Source organism: Podarcis muralis, chromosome 16 (genome assembly GCF_964188315.1).
Source record: "Podarcis muralis chromosome 16, rPodMur119.hap1.1, whole genome shotgun sequence".
In the NCBI taxonomy this organism is placed as follows: Eukaryota; Metazoa; Chordata; class Lepidosauria; order Squamata; family Lacertidae; genus Podarcis; species Podarcis muralis.
In genome coordinates this window covers 8,964,296-8,984,916 of record NC_135670.1, presented here as the reverse complement: position 1 = coordinate 8,984,916, position 20,621 = coordinate 8,964,296, and the positions used below count along the sequence as shown (strand labels likewise).

At 48.7% G+C, this 20,621-nt stretch overlaps 1 protein-coding gene across 1 annotated transcript in view; it reads left to right on the top strand.

Annotated features, from left to right (window-relative positions):
- The window catches only part of KCNN3 (potassium calcium-activated channel subfamily N member 3), a 105,249-nt gene that overhangs the window by 28,459 nt on the left and 56,169 nt on the right, over positions 1 to 20,621 (top strand). Inside the window, exon 3 of the mRNA XM_028710133.2 lies at positions 10,861 to 11,279. Coding sequence (XP_028565966.2) covers positions 10,861 to 11,279 — 419 coding nt within the window. The remainder of the gene's footprint in view (positions 1 to 10,860; positions 11,280 to 20,621) is intronic.

Here is a 20,621-nt window from a genome sequence, read left to right as displayed (position 1 = left end):
TCCTGCATGACCTGGGGTTGGACTAGATGACCCTCGTGGCCCCTTCCAACTCTGCGATTCTGCAAGTGGTTCAGAGGGTGTACGACGCAGATGCATCTAGCAGCGCCTGGTGTGGCGAGGAGCCTATGATCCAGCCCGAAGCTGGGATGGCTTGCACGCTATTGCACAGATGGCCTCCTGCTGCTGCTGTGACAATACACAGCCGCTCCCAGCTGCCCTTTCACCTTGAGTACACAGAGAGAAATCGGCTTCGTGTAACTAAGCATGAACCCGGCAGCTGCGGAGGGTGCTAATCCCACCTCCTCGCCCTGTGCAGAACATCTGCTTTCTTCTCTTCTAGGCTCAGCTTCCCTTCCCGGTTTTTCTCAGGCCCCCGAAAGCCAAGGCACGACGTTTTTGATACTGGTGGGAGCCAGGAAAAAAGGAGGAGAATTTGCCTTGTTGGCAATTTCCTCCTCCTTTTAAGAAAAAGATGCCCGGAGATTGCAGCGCAGAATGCTCTGCTGTTGGTCAGGGATGCATTTCAGAAGAGGAGTCCAGAATGGGGGTCAGCAAACTTTTTCAGCAGGGGGCCGGTCCACTGTCCCTCAGACCTTGTGGGGGGGGCCGGACTATATTTTGAAACAAAAATATAAATGAATGAATTCCTATGCCCCACAAATAACCCAGAGATGCATTTAAAATAAAAGCACACATTCTACTCATGTAAAAACACGCTGATTCCCGGACCGTCCGTGGGGTGGATTTAGAAGGCGATTGGACCGGATCCGGCCCCCGGGCCTTAGTTTGCCTACCCATGGCCCAGAAGGATCAGGTCAAAGTTTGACCGTCAAAGGCCCATCTTGTGCATAATCCTGTTCTCCCAATGGCCACCTCGATGCCTCAACAAGAAGCCCAGAAGAAGAAGAAGAAGAAGAAGAAGAAGAAGAAGAAGAAGAAGAAGAAGAAGAAGAGGAGGAGGAGGAGGAGTTTGGATTTGATATCCCGCTTTATCACTACCTGAAGGAGTCTCAAAGCGTCTAACATTCTCCTTTCCCTTCCTCCCCCACAACAAACACTCTGTGAGGTGAGTGAGGCTGAGAGACTTCAAAGAAGTGTGACTGGCCCAAGGTCACCCAGCAGCTGCATGTGGAGGAGCGGGGAAGCGAACCCGGTTCCCCAGATTACGAGACTACGGCTCTTAACCACTACACCATACTGGCTCTCACAAGCAGGACCCGGGTTCAGGAGCTGCTGGCCCCTACTGTGTTTCCCAGCAGCCGCGATTCAGAAACATTACTGCCTCTGACTGTGGAGGGAGAACGTAGGGAGATCCTAGCCATTGTGGCTAGCAGGCATTAATAGCCTTCTCTGCATATTTGCCTAGTTTCCTTTTAAAGCCGTCCAAGTTGGTGGCTATCCCTGCCTCTTGTGGCGGGGAGTTCCATAGTTCAACTATGCCTTGTGTGAAGAAGGACTTCCTTTGATCTGTCCTGAATCTTCCAACGTTCATTGGATGTCCCCATGTTCTAGTTACGGGTAGGTAGCCGTGTTGGTCTGCTGTAGTCGAAACAAAAGAAAAAAATTCCTTCTAGTAGCTCATACCAATGACAAACTTAAAGGTAAAGTAAAGGTAAAGGGACCCCTGACCATTAGGTCCAGTCGTGACCGACTCTGGGGTTGCGGTGCTCATCTCGCTTTATTGGCCGAGGGAGCCGGCGTACAGCTTCCGGGTCATGTGTCCAGCATGACTAAGCCGCTTCTGGCAAACTAGAGCAGCGCATGGAAATGCCGTTTACCTTCCCGCCGGAGTGGTACCTATTTATCTACAAGCACTTTGTGCTTTCGAACTGCTAGGTTGGCAGGAGCAGGGACCAAGCAATGGGAGCTCACCCCGTCGCGGGGATTCAAACCGCCAACCTTCTGATCGGCAAGTCCTAGGCTCTGTGGTTTAACCCACAGCACCACCCGCATCCCACCTTAGAGACCAGCTAAGTTTGTTATTGGTACCGTATGAGCTGTATCTGAAGAAGTGTGCATGCACACAAAAGCTCATACCAATAACAAACTTAGTTGGTCTCTAAGGTGCTACTGGAAGGAATTTTCCCATATTCTAGGGTTATGAGAGAGGGAGAAAACCCATCCCCTTTCTCGACGCCATGCATATTAGCATAAATTGCTTTTGTGTCATCTCTCTCTCAGATTTTCTATCTAAAACTAATAAATTCCAAGTGCTGCAATCTTTCCTCCTAGGGCAGCTGTTTCATCCTCTTGATCATTTTGTTGTCATTCTGAGCTATGTAATATTTGTAACCTGCCCTTGGACATCAACATCGTCATCATCATCAACAACAATAACAACAACAACAATAATAATAACAACAACAACGGACAAGATCCAAGTGCAACAGCAACTCTCTCTTCAGTTCCCAGCTGCTGGTATTCAGAGGCATGCTGAGGGAGAACATAGTCTCTTCTTCTTTAACTCATGCCATCTTCTCCAAAGCTATCCAACTTGTTCGCCATTATTTATCTTGCAGGGGTGAATTCTAGAGTGAATTCTGAATGGAGCCTTCCCATTCAGAGGCAGTCTACCTCTGAATAGTGGATGCTGGGGGAAGAACTGCGGGCAGTCAGAGAACATACAAAGATAAGAAGAGCCCTTCTAGATCAGGCCGGGGCTGAGACTCTAATGCAAAATGGCTGCCTTCCCACCGAAAGAGCAGAAAAGAGAAAGGAACGTAAAGTGATTGGGGGGAGATAATCTACAGTGGTACCTTGGGTTAAGTACTTAATTCGTTCTGGAGGTCTGTTTTTAACCTGAAGCACCACTTTAGCTAATGGGGCCTCCTGCTGCTGCTGCACCGCCGGAGCACGATTCCTGTTCTCATCCTGAAGCAAAGTTCTTAACCTGAAGCACTATTTCTGGGTTAGCGGAGTCTGTAACCTGAAGCGTATGTAACCCGAGGTACCACTGTATTCATTTGTTGTTGCTGTTCATAAATGAACATGTTTGAAACCCTTTCTTCTTTTCTCAGCACTGTTCCATCTTGGTTGTTATATCACCTGTCACTGGTGTGCTGCTGCTGTAGGTTAGAAAACATTTCCCCCCCCTGAACCCAGGAATCATTTTGAATTACTGCAGCCAGCTATAATATGCATAGCCACAAATGAAAAGGCATAACTCAGTGCTGGCTGGCAAATTCTTTAAGCGTCTTTATGGAATAAAAAGGAATACAGTGGTACCTCAGGTTACATATGCTTCAGATTACATATGCTTCAGGTTACAGACTCTGCTAACCCAGAAATAGTGATTCAGGTTAAGAACTTTGTTTCAGGATGAGAACAGAAATTGTGCTCTGGCGGCGCGGCGGCAGCAGGAGACCCCATTAGCTAAAGTGGTGCTTCAGGTTAAGAACAGTTTCAGGTTAAGTACGGACTTCTGGAACGAATTAAGTACTTAACCTGAGGTACCACTGTACAAGGAAAATACACAGCAAAACCAACAAAGCATTAAACAGGAGGATCCTGGCGTGCCTTCCCATAATTGTACCAGAAGAGACTTAACCTGTTGAATTTCTGCCTGCTATACAGCACAAGAGCCCTGTTTCCCCCCATGCCAACCAAAGCCTAGGTTGCATCCTGTACCTGCTTACCTGGGAGTGTCGGGAATCAAGCCTTTATCAGGAGAAACTGGCAACTCTCCCAGGCACCCGGCTTGATCTCCTGTTGACCTCCCTGTCTGCATTCCCCAGCAAGATCCAGGCAGAGGTCGCGATAGGCGATCCTTCTCATCGTGAGAAGGACACACCCCTCTTTCTGCCCCCCCCCCCGGGCAGGGGAAAGAGATAGACAGAAAACGTATTTACATGCCTTTATTTCTGTCTTTGCAGCGTTACAAAAAACATGACTGCTCTCTTCAAATTCCAACAGTCGAGAGTGAAACTCCACCTGTACTTCCTGTACAGCTCATATTACACTCTGAGCTAGGCCCCATTAAGAGACTTCTGAGTAGACATGCCATACCTTTGTAACAGAAGTTTCTTGAAACAGTGCCTGTTGTTTAGCTCCTGCACAGAAAGAGGCATGCCTGAGCCTCTTTGTAAAGTTTTCAGATTTGCTTTTTGGTGAGCGAGGGGGATTTTTACATTAAAAAAAAATCATTCTACTACCTTTATTGTATAGTAGTATTTTCAGAAAGTAACTTCTATTTCTATGGGTTCCAAGCTGTTTTTGGACTACAACTCCCATCATCCCTAGCTAGCAAGACCAGTGGTCAGGGATGATGGGAATTGTAGTCCGAAAAAAAACAGCTGGAGACCCAAGTTTGGGAAACACTGGGTTAGACGCTTGGAAGTCGGAAGACCTTCTCGCTGATCTGGCGTAGATCACTTGAGCTTCTGTCTACTGTAGATAATGTGTGAATACTGGTGATATTTTTTTTAATGTGTTTATACGGCCATTGCTCTGTGCTATCCAAAAAGGAACCTGCTTTGTAGACTGGTCCAGGCTTTGGTGGATGGTGTGGAAGTTGCCGAAATACAGGTGGGATTTCTCCCCAGGGGCTCCTCCCTGCTTGGCTCCAGGTGATGCAGATGTTATTGATGTGTCTCAGGTAAAGGTCAGGCCTCTGGGGGAGACGAGGCAAGAGAGCTTTGTTCCGAATCAGACATGTGATTGAATTCTGGCACTCTGCAAAAACGGCCATGGCGTTGCGATGCCGTTCCTGTTCCCGAACCTGAAATTATTGCGGGTTGGCATAGAAAGTTGGTGGAGAAGGCCGGGAGGGGGGAATGAATGGTTGTGTAATTACAAGTCTGCAACAAAATGTTGCTGCGTTCTGTTCAGCAGCTCTGTTCCTACTCTCCCTGGTTTTCCACTCTTGACCCCCCCCCGGCATTTAGCATTCTGTGCTCATTGGTTTCTCCCCCCCCCCTGCAAACGGGTTTCCCCACCTCCAGATCTTTTTATTGTTACAGAATGGGTATAGCTCAGTGGTAGAGGATCTGCCTTGCATGAAGAAGGCTCCGGGTTCAATCCCAGGGACGTCTGGGAATGTCCCCTGCCTGAAATGATGAGGAGCCTCTGCCTGTCAGTACAGTGGTACCTCGGGTTAAGTACTTAATTTGTTCCGGAGGTCCGTTCTTAACCTGAAGCACCACTTTAGCTCATGGGGCCTCCTGCTGCTGCCGCGCTGCTGGAGCACGATTTCTGTTCTCATCCTGAAGCAAAGTTCTTAACCTGAAGCACTATTTCAGGGTTAGCGGAGTCTGTAACCTGAAGTGTATGTAACCTGAAGCGTATGTAACCCGAGGTACCACTGTATAGACAACACTAAGCTAGGTGGGCCAAGGAAGTGTAAGATTGGCAACAGAAGGTAATGGAATACTCAGAAATACAGTGGTACCTTGGGTTACATATGCTTCAGGTTACATACGCTTCAGGTTACAGACTCTGCCAACCCAGAAATAGTGCTTCAGGTTAAGAACTTTGCTTCAGGATGAGAACAGAAATCGTATAGCGGCAGTGGGAGGCCCCATTAGCTAAAGTGGTGCTTCAGGTTAAGAACAGTTTCAGGTTAAGTACGGACCTCTGGAACGAATTAAGTACTTAACCCGAGGTACCGCTGTAGCTAAATTAACAGGGAAAATCCGACAACAGGGCGATGAAACATTTCAAAAAGAATGGAAAAATATATATGCTGTACATAGGAAAGATATGTGTGAAATAGAGAAACCAGCAGAATTGAAACAAGCCCCATAATATGCAATACAAATAACTTTATTGGAAAAATAACATCAATAAGAAGTAAAATGTACAATGTGATCAAAGTAATCAATAGTTGCAAATGATATACAGTATAGATAGACAATAAGAATTGTATATATAGAAGGATTTATTCATCTACAGACATTTTATGGACAAATGTGGAAGCAGAATAACAATATATAAAATATATTAAAATATATAAAATGAATAAAGATAATGCGAAAAATTTAGAGGTGATATAAATAAGTCAGAAGAAAAAGGAGGGAAGTCAGCTCTTAGGAGCAAGTACAAATGTAAAATGTAATATAATATGAATGTGTAATATGAAATTTGTAAAACTAATAAAGATTATATTGGGGGGGGGAGCTAGGTGGGCCCAAGGGTCTGTGAAAATTATAAGGCAGCTTCCTTCGTATGAACTGCGCTACCTTTTAAGATGTGTTAGTTTGCACTAGGGAAGTTTCTGGGGACAGATGTCCACTGCGAGAAGCAATTTCATCTTGTCTTCTTTGCCAACTTCCGTGAATTCTGCTCAGACAGTTACTTTTATCTGTCTTCAAGGTCTGGGCTAGGAAGCTGTGTGTTTCCAGACTCTGGGCTTTGCACAAAGCCAAGGATTAGCTTTGGAAAGGTGGTGGGTCATTAAAAGTCTGCAAGGGTGCCTAACCTCATCTATGCTTGCTGGACCTCTCCAAACTGCAGAACTGGCGTTGTTGCTGTTGTTGTTGTTGCAGCTGTTGATTAAATTTGTATACCCTCGGGTCTCAGGGCAGTTCACAACGTAAAATCACAATACAGTGGTACCCCGGGTTAAGAACTTAATTTGTTCCGGAGGTCCCTTCTTAACCTGAAACTGCTCTTAACCTGAAGCACCACTTTAGCTAATGGGACCTCACACTGCCGCCGCCTCGCCGCTGCTGCGCAATTTCTGTTCTCATCCTGAAGCTGAAGTTATTAACCCGAGGTACTATTTCTGGGTTAGCGGAGTCTGTAACTCTTCGTGACCCCCTGGACCAGAGCACGCCAGGCACTCCTGTCTTCCACTGCCTCCCGCAGTTTGGTCAAACTCATGCTGGTAGCTTCGAGAACACTGTCCAACCATCTCGTCCTCTGCCGTCCCCTTCTCCTTGTGCCCTCCATCTTTCCCAACATCAGGGTCTTTTCCAGGGAGTCTTCTCTTCTCATGAGGTGGCCAAAGTCTTGGAGCCTCAGCTTCAGGATCTGTCCTTCCAGTGAGCACTCAGGGCTGATTTCCGTCGGAATGGAGAGGTTTGATCTTCTTGCAGTCCAGGGGACTCTCAAGAGTCTCCTCCAGCACCAGAATTCAAAAGCATCCATTCTTTGGCGATCAGCCTTCTTAATGGTCCAGCTCTCACTTCCATACATCACTACTGGGAAAACCATAGCTTGAACTATACGGACCTTTGTCGGCAAGGTGATGTCTCTGCTTTTAAAGATGCTGTCCTGCAGTAAGTGCTTTTGTTGTTGTTGCTGTTTAGTCGTTTAGTCGTGTCCGACTCTTCGTGACCCCATGGACCAGAGCACGCCAGGCACCTCTGTCCTCCACTACTTCCCGCAGTTTGGTCAAACTCATGCTGGTAACCTCGAAAACACTATCCAACCATCTCGTCCTCTGTCGCCCCCTTCTCCTTGTGCCCTCCATCTTTCCCAGCATCAGTGTCTTCTCCAGGGAGTCTTCTCTTCTCATGAGGTGGCCAAAGTACTGGAGCCTCAGCTTCACGATCTGTCCTTCCAGTGAGCACTCAGTAAGTGCTACTTAGCGGCAAATATTTCTGGGGTGAGCTGTCCCTGGCAATGAGTGGCGGATTCTGGAGTTAACACCTGCCTGAGTTAAAGCTCCTTAACAGGCAAGGGAATCCTTGCCATGCCTGACAGCACCCCCCCCCCTCGCTCTTTCATTAATTAGCATTTCACTCTGGGCAATTCCAAATGGGTTTCCTCTCTGAATCGCAATGCAATCCCACCACAGCCCCGAGAGAGACTTAAAAAGGGAGTGTTTGTGGTTGGGAAAGCCAAGCTTCTGGCATGGAGTGTGGTGTGTATTTATTTATTTATGCTGCTTTATTTATGCAACGAGAGAGGAGGGGAAAGGTTGTTGGTGTGGGCAATTGTCCTTGATTTGATTGGCTTCCATTATGCTTTGGGGGCAGGTGGGCAGTATTGAGTAAGAGGCATTTGGTAGTCCCTCCTCCTCTGTATTATTATTATTATTATTATTATTATTATTATTATTATTATTATCACCTCCCCCCCTTAATAAGATTTTCAAAAAACAAAATAAAATATAAAGCCAAACTAATCTAAACAAATATGAAGTGGGGAGGGGAAAGAGTACAGTGGTACCTCGGGTTACAGACACTTCAGGTTACAGACTCCGCTAACCGAGAAATATTACCTCGGGTTAAGAACTTTGCTTCAGGATGAGAACAGAAATCGTGCTCCGGCGGCGCGGCGGCAACAGGAGGCCCCATTAGCTAAAGTGGTGCTTCAGGTTAAGAACAGTTTCAGGTTAAGAATGGACCTCCGGAACAAATTAAGTTCTTAACCCGAGGTACCACTGTAATACAAAGTCCTTTGTTAAAGGGAACTGCATTTTTTATTTTCCCTGTTCACCAATACCTCTCTTTTTGCCGTAGTACTGTAATGCTCCTATAAACAGTCATGGTTTCCCCCAGAGAATTCTGGGAACTGCCTTTCGTTACACTTGCAGAGTCATTAGAAAAGCCCCGTTCCTCTCCCAGAACGACATTTCCCAGAGTTTTTTTGTGAAGAGGGACTAATTGTTAAACAACTATGGAAGCGATAGCTCTGTGATGGGGCCTATTGGGGCCTCCTGACAACTTTCCTCACCCTTAACGGCCATGGCTGCCCCCAGAGAATTCTGGGAGTTGGCGTTCATTCAGTTTAGGAGAGCCCTAATTCCCAGAGTTATCTGGGATGACGAGAAGGTCTATGATTTAACCTCTCTGGGGACTATAGCTTTAGGAGAGGAACGGGGGGGGGGTCCCCTAAACATTTCTCGGCACCCTTAAACTACAGCTCCCAGAATCCTCTGGGGGAAGCCATGAGGTATCATAGTGCTTTAAATGAATGTTGTAGATGTGGCCCTCCACTCTGCTCTCTCTTCCCCTGCTGCCAACTTAGCATCAGGGAAGACTAATTAGGTACCTCTGGACTTAGGATGGGGTTGCCATGGAAACCCGGTGGCAACGCTCACAAGTTGTTGGGTGGAGAGCCCGTCTCCGAGAAATAGATCCATTCTGTTGTTTGGGGTAGAGGGAGGACGGATGTCAAGAGAGATCAGTCGCATTTCCCCCCTCTGTGGGTTTCTGTGTGTATGTAATGGAGCCCCAGGCAGGAAGGGCCGAGTTGCTGGCTGGCGGTTGGCCCAAGGCCTCTGGCTCCCTTTAAATAGACTACAGCTGCCTTGCAGATAGGCAGGCATGAAAACTTTCCAAGGGGGGGAGCCCAGACGCGCCTCTAGGTCACGATGATGGCTGGCGGAGGGTGGGAAATAATAGTCTGCATTTCTCACACACAATCCCATTAATATACCTGCAGGAAATCTCGACTCCCCCCCTCTCCAATGGGGAATATTTCCTGCAGGTGTATTAATGTGATTATCTGTGAGAAATGCAGGTTGTAATTAAGCATTGGTTTCCTATACACACAATGGAAGATCTCCACCTTATTGGCCAGCGGGCATCCTCCCTGCTCTGTGGGGACAAAGGTTGCTTATGAGCCCACTTGAATTGAGCCACCGCTGTCTCTGGCCCTGTATCCTGTTTCTCACACTGGTCCTCCGGCCCGATGTCTCCAGGAAATGGACAAGTGGAGACTATTGAGGTGAAGAAGAAGGGGGCAGAGGCCGGAGAGAGAACTGTGAGTTGGAAAGGGTGTCTTTTCTTTCCATCTTCTTCAGTATCCGCTAGGAAACACGCCAAACTTTGGTACTTGGAACTGGGTGTGGACTATGCGGCTGCCTGATGAATGGGACACAGCTATGGGCAGTCTTGAGGGTTCTGTGGAGAGCGGGGGTGGGTGGGGGGTAGTTGGGGGGACGACTATGAGTGACAGCCAGGAGGCTGAAAGGGAAGGTGCGTCCAAAGTCAATAACTGAATATTGCTTTATATTTATTAGTAATTTTGTAATTACTATTTGTAATTTTGTAACATTTTTATAAGCTAACTATGCAACTTTTAATACTTGTTGTTTCAATTGTCTGTTGTTGCTTTAGTCGGTACATTGCTTAGAATTACACACACACACACTCTGCTTTTTTTTCTGGGGGTACACATGCCCCTAAACATTTTGTGAATCTAAGTTTGGCCTCATTGAGGGGCAGTATTTCAATATGAGTAGGAAAATGAGAGTACTGTGTTTGTGTGTACATATATACATATACATACATATACATACACACTTACACACACCCACACATACACATATATACATATATATGAATGTATATATATGTATATGTGGAGCAGTATAGAAATAGTGTAAATAACAATAACAATCATTATCCAGTATAGCCCTAAGTTAAGGTCACTTAAGCTTGACCCCAGTGCTTTTTTTCTTTAAAAATGTTTAGGGATATTCTTATTTTGACTCAAGAAAATCACCATTTTATAGTTCAAATTGGGAGAAATAAATACAGCAAATGGACAAAAGTAGAAAAAGTCACAAAATTTTTAGGGGGGAATGCTTACGCCTGCATACTCCCCCCCCCGAAAAAAACCACTGCTTGAACCTATCCACTCACAAAAGGGAGGTATTGACACATCTTGAGGGAATCCCCAGAAGAACAAGAGAGAGAGAGAGGGGGGGGGGGGGAAACTTTTCGTGGAAAAAAATCCTAAACTCAGTGATGGATTCATCATTCTCAATGTCCATTGAATGTTAAGCATCTGCTGGGGAGAAACTGGGGCAGGACGGAATGGAGTATCGTGGAGTGGGGCACGGCTGGGTGACTGGCAGACATCCTTTTACAGGAATGCCCCACACTGCGACGACATTCTGCTGCCAGCCCTGCCCGCCTATCTCTTCTAACCCTTGCCGTTTTCTCCCTTCCCTCCCTGCCCCGCCAGCTCTTCGTGATCGACAATGGTGCCGACGACTGGCGGATCGCCATGACCTACGAACGTATCCTCTACATCAGCCTGGAGATGCTGGTGTGCGCCATTCACCCCATCCCTGGGGAGTACAAGTTTTTTTGGACGGCCCGGCTGGCCTTCTCGTACACGCCTTCGCGGGCGGAGGCGGACGTGGACATTATCCTCTCCATCCCCATGTTCCTGCGTCTCTACTTGATCGCCCGGGTCATGCTCTTGCATAGCAAACTCTTCACGGACGCTTCGTCCCGCAGCATCGGGGCCCTCAACAAGATCAACTTCAACACCCGCTTCGTCATGAAGACCCTCATGACCATCTGCCCCGGGACTGTCCTCCTGGTCTTCAGCATCTCCTTGTGGATCATTGCTGCCTGGACGGTGCGTGTGTGTGAGAGGTGAGCTCGCGAGTCGCGCACAGAGACGCAGGGGGTGTGCCGTAGGGAGGTGCCTCTTGTGTGTGTCCGGCTGGGGGCTGATGGGAGTTGGGATCCAGGAATATTCATTGAACTACAACTCCCATCACCCCTGTCTATTGGCCTTGCTGTCTGGGACTTATTGGAATTGGGGTCCAGGAATATTCATTGAACTACAACTCCCATCACCCCTGTCTATTGGCCTTGCTGTCTGGGACTTATTGGAATTGGGGTCCAGGAATATTCGTTGAACTACAACTCCCATCATCCCTGTCTATTGGCTGTGCTGTCTGGGGCTGATGGGAGTTGGGATCCAGGAATATTAATTGAACTACAACTCCCATCATCCCTGTCTATTGGCTGTGCTGTCTGGGACTTATGGGAGTTGGGACCCAGGAATATTCGTTGAACTACAACTCCCATCATCCCTGTCTATTGGCCTTGCTGTCTGGGACTTATTGGAGTTGGGATCCAGGAATATTCATTGAACTACAACTCCCATCATCCCTGTCTATTGGCCTTGCTGTCTGGGACTTATTGGAGTTGGGATCCAGGAATATTCATTGAACTACAACTCCCATCACCCCTGTCTATAGGCCGTGCTGCCTGGGGCTGATGGGAGTTGGAATCCAGTGAAATTTGGAGGCCTGTAGGTGCGACCACTGCTGCCAAGGGCCTATATTTGTGTGAGGAGGGGAAAGGTTATTCTATGAGCTGAAAAGATGGATGTTGGTAAATCATTCCTCTGCAACCTGGGCCATTCTGCACCATACAGTTCAAGCACATTGACAGCCATTGTTTCTCACAAGGATTTTTGGGAACTGCCATTTGTTAAGGGCACTGAGAGTTCCCTATTCCCCTCACAGAGCGGCAGTTCCTAGAGTGGTTTTAACCATCCGTCCTTCTTCCCAGTGAACTCTGGGAATTGTAGCTCGGGTGTGTGTGGGATAAGGGGCCTCCTAACTCTCCCTTGAGAAACAACAGCTCCCATGGTGCTTTCGGTGAAGCCATGATTGTTCAAAGTAGTACGATACTGCTTTAAATGTGTAGTGCCGATGGGGGTCTTACTCGCCTGCCCCAGGCATTTGAAACTCTTATAATACCACTTTGTCGTGGCTTTTCCTGTAGAATCCTGGGAACTGTAGTTTGTTAAGGATGTTGCGAGTTGTCAGGAGAGCCGTACTCTTGTCCCAGAACTACAGTTCCCAGAGTTCTCTGGGAGGAAGGCTTGATCGTTAAACCACTGTGAATTGTAGTTCTGTGAGGGGAATACAGAGGTCTCCTAACAACTCTCGGCACTTTTAGCAAACCATAGTTCCCACGATTCTTTGGGGGAAGCCATGACTAGTAAGGTAAAGGTAAAGGGACCCCTGACCATTAGGTCCAGTCGTGACTGACTCTGGGGTTGCGGCGCTCATCTTGCTTTATTGGCCGAGGGAGCTGGCGTACAGCTTCCGGGTCATGTGGCCGGGTCATGACTAAGCTGCTTCTGGCAAACCAGAGCAGCGCACGGAAATGCTGTTTACCTTCACACCTATTTATCTACTTGCACTTTGACGTGCTTTCGAACTGCTAGGTGGGCAGGAGCAGGGACCGAGCAACAGGAACTCACCCCGTCGCGGGGATTCGAACCGCCGACCTTCTGATCAGCAAGTCCTAGGCTCTGTGGTTTAACCCACAGCGCCACCCGAGTCCCAGGATTCCCATGGTTCTTTGGGGGAAGCCATGACTAGTACCAGTGCTTTATCGATATGGTTCTGTGTGTGCCAGCATGCAGCCCTGCCATCCAGCATTAAATAAACTACAAAAAGTCAACATTTGTGCACTCCTTTTGTTTCGTTGCTTTGCATAAGTTCTGCTGGGGTTTTTTGCCACTCACAAAGTGATAAGGGCACAGAAGGGAAGAGCTGTGGTTCATGGGTGGAGCGCTTGCATGCAGAAGAGCCTAAGAAGTACTAAAAGCCCGTCTAGTCCACTGTTCTCACGGCGGCCAAACACATGCCCAGAGGAAACATGCAAGCAGGACCCGAATGCAATAACACTTTGCGCTTCTGTGGCTTACACCAGCTTCATTGGGCTTGCCGATTGGAAGGTCGGCGGTTCGAATCCCCAGGATGAAGTGAGCTCCTGTCGCTCTGTCCCAGCTCCTGCCAACCTAGCAGTTTGAAAGCACGCCAGTGCAAGTAGATAAATAGGTACCGCTGCGGCGGGAAGGTAAACGGCATTTCTGTGCGCTCTGGTTTTCGTCACGATGTTCTGCTGCGCCAGAAGTGGTTTAGTCATGCTGGGCACATGACCCGGAAAGCTGTCTGTGGACAAACACCGGCTTCCTTGGCCTGAAAGCGAGATGAGCGCCGCAACCCCATAGTCGCCTTTGACTGGACTTAAGTGTCCAGGGGTCCTTTACCTTTTTTCCTTATTCAGAAGCACGGCTGCCTCTGACCGTGGAGGCAGAGCACAACCATTGTGGAAATAATAATAATAATAATAATAATAATAATAATAATAATAATAATAATAATAATAATAATTTTTTATTTGTATCCTGCCCTCCCCAGCTAAGCCATGCTCAGAGCAGCTAACATCATAAAAACAACACAATATGCATAAAAACAGACATCAATTAATTAAAATGCATCTTAAAATTAATTCAGACAAGTTAAAATCTGGGCAGGGGGCAATTAAAGTGGTACCTCGGGTTACATACACTTCAGGTTACAGACTCCGCTAACCCAGAAATAGTGCTTCAGGTTAAGAACTTTGCTTCAGGATGTGAACAGAAATCGTGCTCCGGCAGCACGGCAGCAGCAGGAGGCCTCATTAGCTAAAGTGGTGCTTCAGGTTAAGAACAGTTTCAGGTTAAGAACGGACCTCTGGAACGAATTAAGTACTTAACCCGAGATACCACTGTATCAGGTTGGAATTGAGAGTAGTTCAAGCTGGTCCCATGTCCAATGCCCAGAATTTCCAGATTGGGCTGGAAAAGACTCCTGTTTGGGAAAGCTCTGGAGAGCAGCTGTCAATCAATGCAGGTCAAGGGTAGCCAACCTGGTGTTCTGCAGATGTTTCAGACTGCAACTCTGATTATACCTGACCCTTGCGGGAGTTGGAGTCCAATGACATTTGTGTTTATCCAGATTTAGCCCCTCTTCTCCGACAACCACTCATGGGCCCATCGGTTCCCCAGCCAAAACTGGGCAGCGTTTGTTGGCCAGACCTTCCTGTCACAAAACCTCTGCCACAAAGAGAGGTGGCATTGCCCGGCGACAGATGACTCAGGACGAACCAGCTGCCTCCGATTGGCAGGAGAGGCCTCTGGCGAGCAGAGCACGAGACAGGCGACCCCCGCCTGCTGCCGTCAGCCCGGTTCCCGCTTTGACAGGGGATCGGTTTAAAGCGGCAACTGCGTTTCTGCTCTTTTCACCCGTCCCCAGAAAACCTCACCCACCCACCAAAAAAAGACCTGTTGCTACGGGCAAAAGCTAACCCGCAGTTGAAGAAGACAAAAAAAACCCTCCCAAAATTGCGAGATTGTGTGTGCCAGTCTCCGAACCGTTTGCGAGGCTGGGTGCCAAGGAAGAGTCACCACTGGTGGGCATTCCTGCAAAAATAATAATTAAGGGAAAGGACTGACTAAGCCTTGCCCCCACCCCAAACGCCCACGACCTCATTAGTGCCTGGCAAGCGATGGGAGCGGCTTAGAGGGTGGAATATACCCCTGTTGCCAGGCTCCCTAGCAGCCAGGCTCCCTGGGAAGTGGAGGGAGAAGGGAGAGAAGAATGAAAGACTCAGCGAGCGGCGGATCTTTGCCAAGGTGGGGGAGGTTGGCAGGATGCCAGCGGGTGCCCTGCGGAACGCCAGATGCCAACAATTCTCTAGCTGCCAGCTTCTTTTACTCCCCCTTCGCCTTCCACACTGAGTAATCCGGTCCACCCTAATTCCACGTGTGTGTGCGTTTAAGAAGAGGAAGAAAAACGATTCATTCTCCTCTATCTATCTATCTATCTATCTACAGTGGTACCTCGGGTTAAGTACTTAATACGTTCCGGAGGTCCGTTCTTAACCTGAAACTGTTCTTAACCTGAGGTACCACTTTAGCTAATGGGGCCTTCCGTTGCTGCCATGCCACCGGAGCACGATTTCTGTTCTCATCCTGAAGCAAAGTTCTTAACCCGAGGTAATATTTCTGGGTTAGCGGAGTCTGTAACCTGAAGCGTATGTAACCTGAGGTACCACTCTATCTATCTATCATCTATCTATCTATCTATCTATCTATCTATCTATCTATCTAATCTATCTATCCATCATCTATCTATCTATCTATCTATCTATCTATCTATCTATCTAATCTGTATCCTGCATTTTTCTCCAAAGAATTTGAGGTGGCCTACGTGGCTCTCTCCCTTCTCATTTAATCTCCATGACAACCCTTTGAGGTAGGTTAGGCTGAGAGGACACAGGGACTGTCTTAAAGTTGCGCCCAGTGAACTTTTGTGGATGAGATGAAGGTTTGAACCCTGGTCTCCCAGGTCCTAGTCAGGTTGGATAGCTCAGTTGGTTTGAGCGTGGTGCTGATAACGTCGAGGTTGCAGGTTCGATCCCCGCAGGAGACAGCTGCATATTCCTGCATTGCAGGGGGTCGGATGAGATTATCCTTAGGGTCCCTTCCAACTCTGATTCTAGTCTGATGCTGTAACCACCACACCATGCTGGCTCCCCAGTGGATAATGTCTACCTGCGCTGTAAGAGGCAGTGGTATGCTGGGCATCGCAGGTGGGGTCTGTGTTGTGCTCAGGTCCTGCTTGCAGGCTTTCCAAGAGGCAACTGGTTGGCCACTGGGAGAACTGGATCCTGGGACTAGATTGGCCATTGGCCTAATCTAGAAGAGCTGATCTAGGTTCTTAAGAAGCCCCTTAAGGGTCAACATCAACACAACAGTCATTTCGCAGATGCAATTCATGGGCATGTGTTGCTGTTGTTGTTGTTGTTGTTGTTAGGTAAAGGTAAAGGGACCCCGGACCATTAGGTCCAGTCGTGACCGACTCTGGGGTTGCGGCGCTCATCTCGCTTTACTGGCCGAGGGAGCCGGCGTACAGCTTCCGGGTCATGTGGCCAGCATGACTAAGCCGCTTCTGGTGAACCAGAGCAGTGTACGGAAACGCCATTTACCTTCCCACCAGAGTGGTACCTATTTATCTATTTGCACTTTGACGTGCTTTTGAACTGCTAGGTTGGCAGGAGCAGGGACCGAGCAACGGGAGCTCACGCCGTCACGGGGATTCGAACGGCCGACCTTCTGATCGGCAAGTCCTAGGCTCTGTGGTTTAACCCACAGCGCCACCCGCATCCCATTTAGGACGCCCATTTAGGCTTCATTCCTGATGGTGAACAAACAGCAATCTTCAATCAGGACTACACCTGGTAGGAAGCAGATGCTCCACCAGTGAACTACATCCCTTCTGAGGAACCTAGGGATCTGCCTTCTACTGAGTCCACCCAACTCAGTATTGTCCACACTGACTGGCAGCATCTCTCCAGGGTTCCAGGCAGGGACACTTCCCAGCCCTACGGGATTTTTCTGCATGCAAGGACCTTCCGCACGCAAGGCAGATGTCGTACCATAGGCAGAGATGCAGCTGCAGGGAAAGGGTCAAGTTAAACACAGACGCCCCTTTCCACCTCTGTTTCTCTGCTTGCAAGGGGTCGATCTGTTCAGCGGTAGGGGAGGGGTGGTGTTTAACTTGACCCTCATCTCTTCCTCTTTGCAAAGGGGTGTGTGGACAGCCTGGCTCTAGGAGTCTAGCTTGCAGAAGCCTTGCTCTTTTCCCTTGGAAAGGAACCCCCACGCACCGAACGCAGTGCTTGGGACCTGGGTGGAGAGAAACCGTTTGTCGGGGGCCGACAGTGAGACAGTGTGCATGTGCGTGAGAATATGCATGCGCACGCCAAGGGTCCAGATGTTTTCACCGAAAGCAGGAACAGCTCACATGAGAGCAACAACTGGCCTCCAACCAGACCCCCCCCCCATAAAAAACTCCCAAAGGGACAGAACAGAAATTTGGCCGCCGGTGCCAAGTGCAGATATCATCTGCTCTCTGTGGACACCCAGCCTTGCTTGTTTCCTTGGTTGTCCTCCCCTCTTCCTCCCCACACCCAGCAAGAGGGAGGAGTAGGGAGAGAGGGGGTTTCCTTCCATGGCTGTGGTACCCCAAATTAACGAATCTGCTAAGCGCTGCTAAACAGGGCAAGGCTGGCTCAGTTGAGGAGGCCTCTGTTCTGACTGTCACTGTCTGTTGTTCTGTGTTTTAAAAAAGGAAAATACAGTGGTACCTCGGGTTAAATACGCTTCAGGTTACATACGCTTCAGGTTACAGACTCCGCTAACCCAGAAATAGTGCTTCGGGTTAAGAACTTTGCTTCAGGATGAGAACAGAAATTGTGCTCTGGAGGCCCCATTAGCTAAAGTGGTGCTTCAGGTTAAGAACAGTTTCAGGTTAAGAACAGACCTCCGGAACAAATTAAGTACTTAACCTGAGGTATCACTGTAGAGAGATGGAGGGCATAGAAAACAGGTGGAGTGGTGGGGAAGGGGTTAAGATAACCGCCACTCGAATTGGGGGGGGGGAGAGAGAAAGGGTTACGTTAACCACTACCCAGAGAGGTGTGTATGAGGGATGGGGTGAAGTTAACCACCACTTGAATGGGTGTATGTGAGGGAAGGGGTTCAGTTAACCACCACTGGAAGAACAGGTGAGGGAGGAGGGAGAGGGTTTAGTTAGCCACCCCCCCCTTCCTGCCTGCGGTTTTTCCTCTACTAAAAATACCCTTCTGCTGTGCTATGGCATTATTCAGCAGATACAGAGCTGGGAACCGGCACCCCATGCTTGGAATAAATGTGCAGTTAGAGAGAGATGTACAAACACTCTCTCTCACTTTCTCTCTCTCACACACTGAGCCTTGGTGTTCACAAACAGGAGTTGCATGGGGAAGAATCGTGAGGGGGGGGGGGCAGATAGCACGCACATGGGGTGCAGGTGGGACTCCCTGGCAACCGGGGAAGAGAGCCAGGAATAAGCACCTGCCTTGCAGAGTAGCTCTAATTTAGAAAATGGGGAACGAGCAGGGATGCGGCGGGGACAAAAAGGCATGTGTCGATCGGTTTTTAAAAACCCGTTCTGCTCAATGGATCTCTCTTTTGAGTTGCTGGAGGTGGCTGGCACTGGCCGGCACTCTGGCACCACATTTCCTTATGCGCCCCCCCCCCTAAGTCATGCCCTTTTCATTGCCCCACCCACCCACTCACTCGCAGAATCATGGCTTAGCAGCAGAGCTTGTCGTGCAGGAGATCCCAGCTTCAATCCCCAATGGCCTCCCCAGGTCGGGCTAGGAAACCCTGCTTGCAGCCCCGGGGAGCTGCTGCCGGTCAGTGCGGACCATGCTGAGCCGGATGGACCGGTCCTCCGACGCAGCGTAGTGCATGACTGTAGCTCAGCAGTAGAGCGTTGGTTGATTGCAAGTCCACCATTTCTAAGTAGGGCTGGGAATGCCCTTCGTCTGAAACTTTGGAGCGCTGCTGCTGGTCAGTGTAGACAGTATGGAGCTAGATGGACTCAGTATAAAAGCAGCTTCCGATTTTCTTTAAAATCAGCTGTTGGTGCAAAAACATGAGGGCTGGTATCTTTATAAGGAAGGGGCTTTCTGGCTGCCCCTCATTTTTAAAGGGTAGAAAGGCAAGTGGGACGCGGGTGGCGCTGTGGGTAAAAGCCTCAGTGCCTAGGACTTGCCGATCGAAAGGTCGGCGGTTCGAATCCCCGCGGCGGGGTGCGCTCCCGCTGCTTGGTCCCAGCGCCTGCCAACCTAGCAGTTCGAAAGCACCCCTGGGTGCAAGTAGATAAATAGGGACCGCTTACCAGCGGGAAGGTAAACGGCGTTCCGTGTGCTGCGCTGGCTCGCCAGATGCAGCTTTGTCACGCTGGCCACGTGACCTGGAAGTGTCTCCAGACAGCGCTGGCCCCCAGCCTCTAGAGTGAGATGGGCGCACAACCCCAGAGTCTGTCAAGACTGGCCCGTACGGGCAGGGGTACCTTTACCTTTACCTTTAGAAAGGCAAGTGGGTGCTGTAACAAAATGTTTCAGCAGGAAATGTTCCTGCCCAGGGTGCCAGCCACTTATCGCTGCCATTTTATTTTCTTCTCTTTCCCCTATGAATCCATCAGTCTTCTGTGCCTGCTGAACATGCTCGGTCCTCATTGGTTTGCTTTTTTGGAGGGGGGGTTCCCCTCCTTGTCGAATTCCTTCCAATTTCATTTTTGTACTGTTGCAAAATTTGGGGTTTCCCTCAAACCGCTGCTGCTTCTCATGCACCTAGTGCTGTTTTGGCTACATGAGGATACAGCTGGCGGAATGAATTTGCTTATTAATATATAGCAGCAGGGGTGGGGGGACCTTTTCCAAAGCCCAAGAGTTGCATTCCACCCCCCTTTTTTAAAATGCATTTTCCATTTTTCTATTTACAAATCATACTTTACTGTCAAATATTCTTTCCATATAGCCTTCCAAGGCATTCGTAATAGATCCACTATTGCTGCATATCCATATATTAATTCACCCTACTTTTTCCCTTCCAGTGGAAATGGGGACGCGGGTGGCGCTGTGGGTAAAAGCCTCAGCGCCTAGGGCTTGCCGATCGAAAGGTCGGCGGTTCGAATCCCCGCGGCGGGTGCGCTCCCGTTGTTCGGTCCCAGCGCCTGCCAACCTAGCACTTCGAAAGCACTCCCGGGTGCAAGTAGATAAATAGGGACCGCTTACTAGCGGGAAGGTAAACGGCATTTCCGTGTGCGGCTCTGGCTTGCCAGAGCAGCGATGTCACGCTGGCCACGTGACCTGCAAGTGTCTCCAGACAGCGCTGGCCCCCGGCCTCTTGAGTGAGATGGGCGCACAACCCTAGAGTCTGTCAAGACTGGCCCGTACGGGCAGGGGTACCTTTACCTTTACCTTTACCTCCTTTGTATTTGTTGTTCAGAGGATTACCCCTATTTGTAGTTTTGATTTAGCATCAACTCCCCAAAAGTTTCCCCATTCGCCCTTCATTTGTTTTCCATCCTGATTCCTTATTTTGGCTGTCATGCTTGTGAGTTCGGCGTCTTCTGTCAATTTATACAGCCATTGTTCTTTTGTTGATATTTCTTTTCCTTTCCAACTTTTAGCATGCACTATTCCAGCCGCCGCTGTTGCATAAAGAAATAAATTGAGTACCCTCGAGGGGAGCTCATCCCCAATTATCGCTAATAGAAAGGTTTCTGGTTTCTTTGGAAATGCATTTTT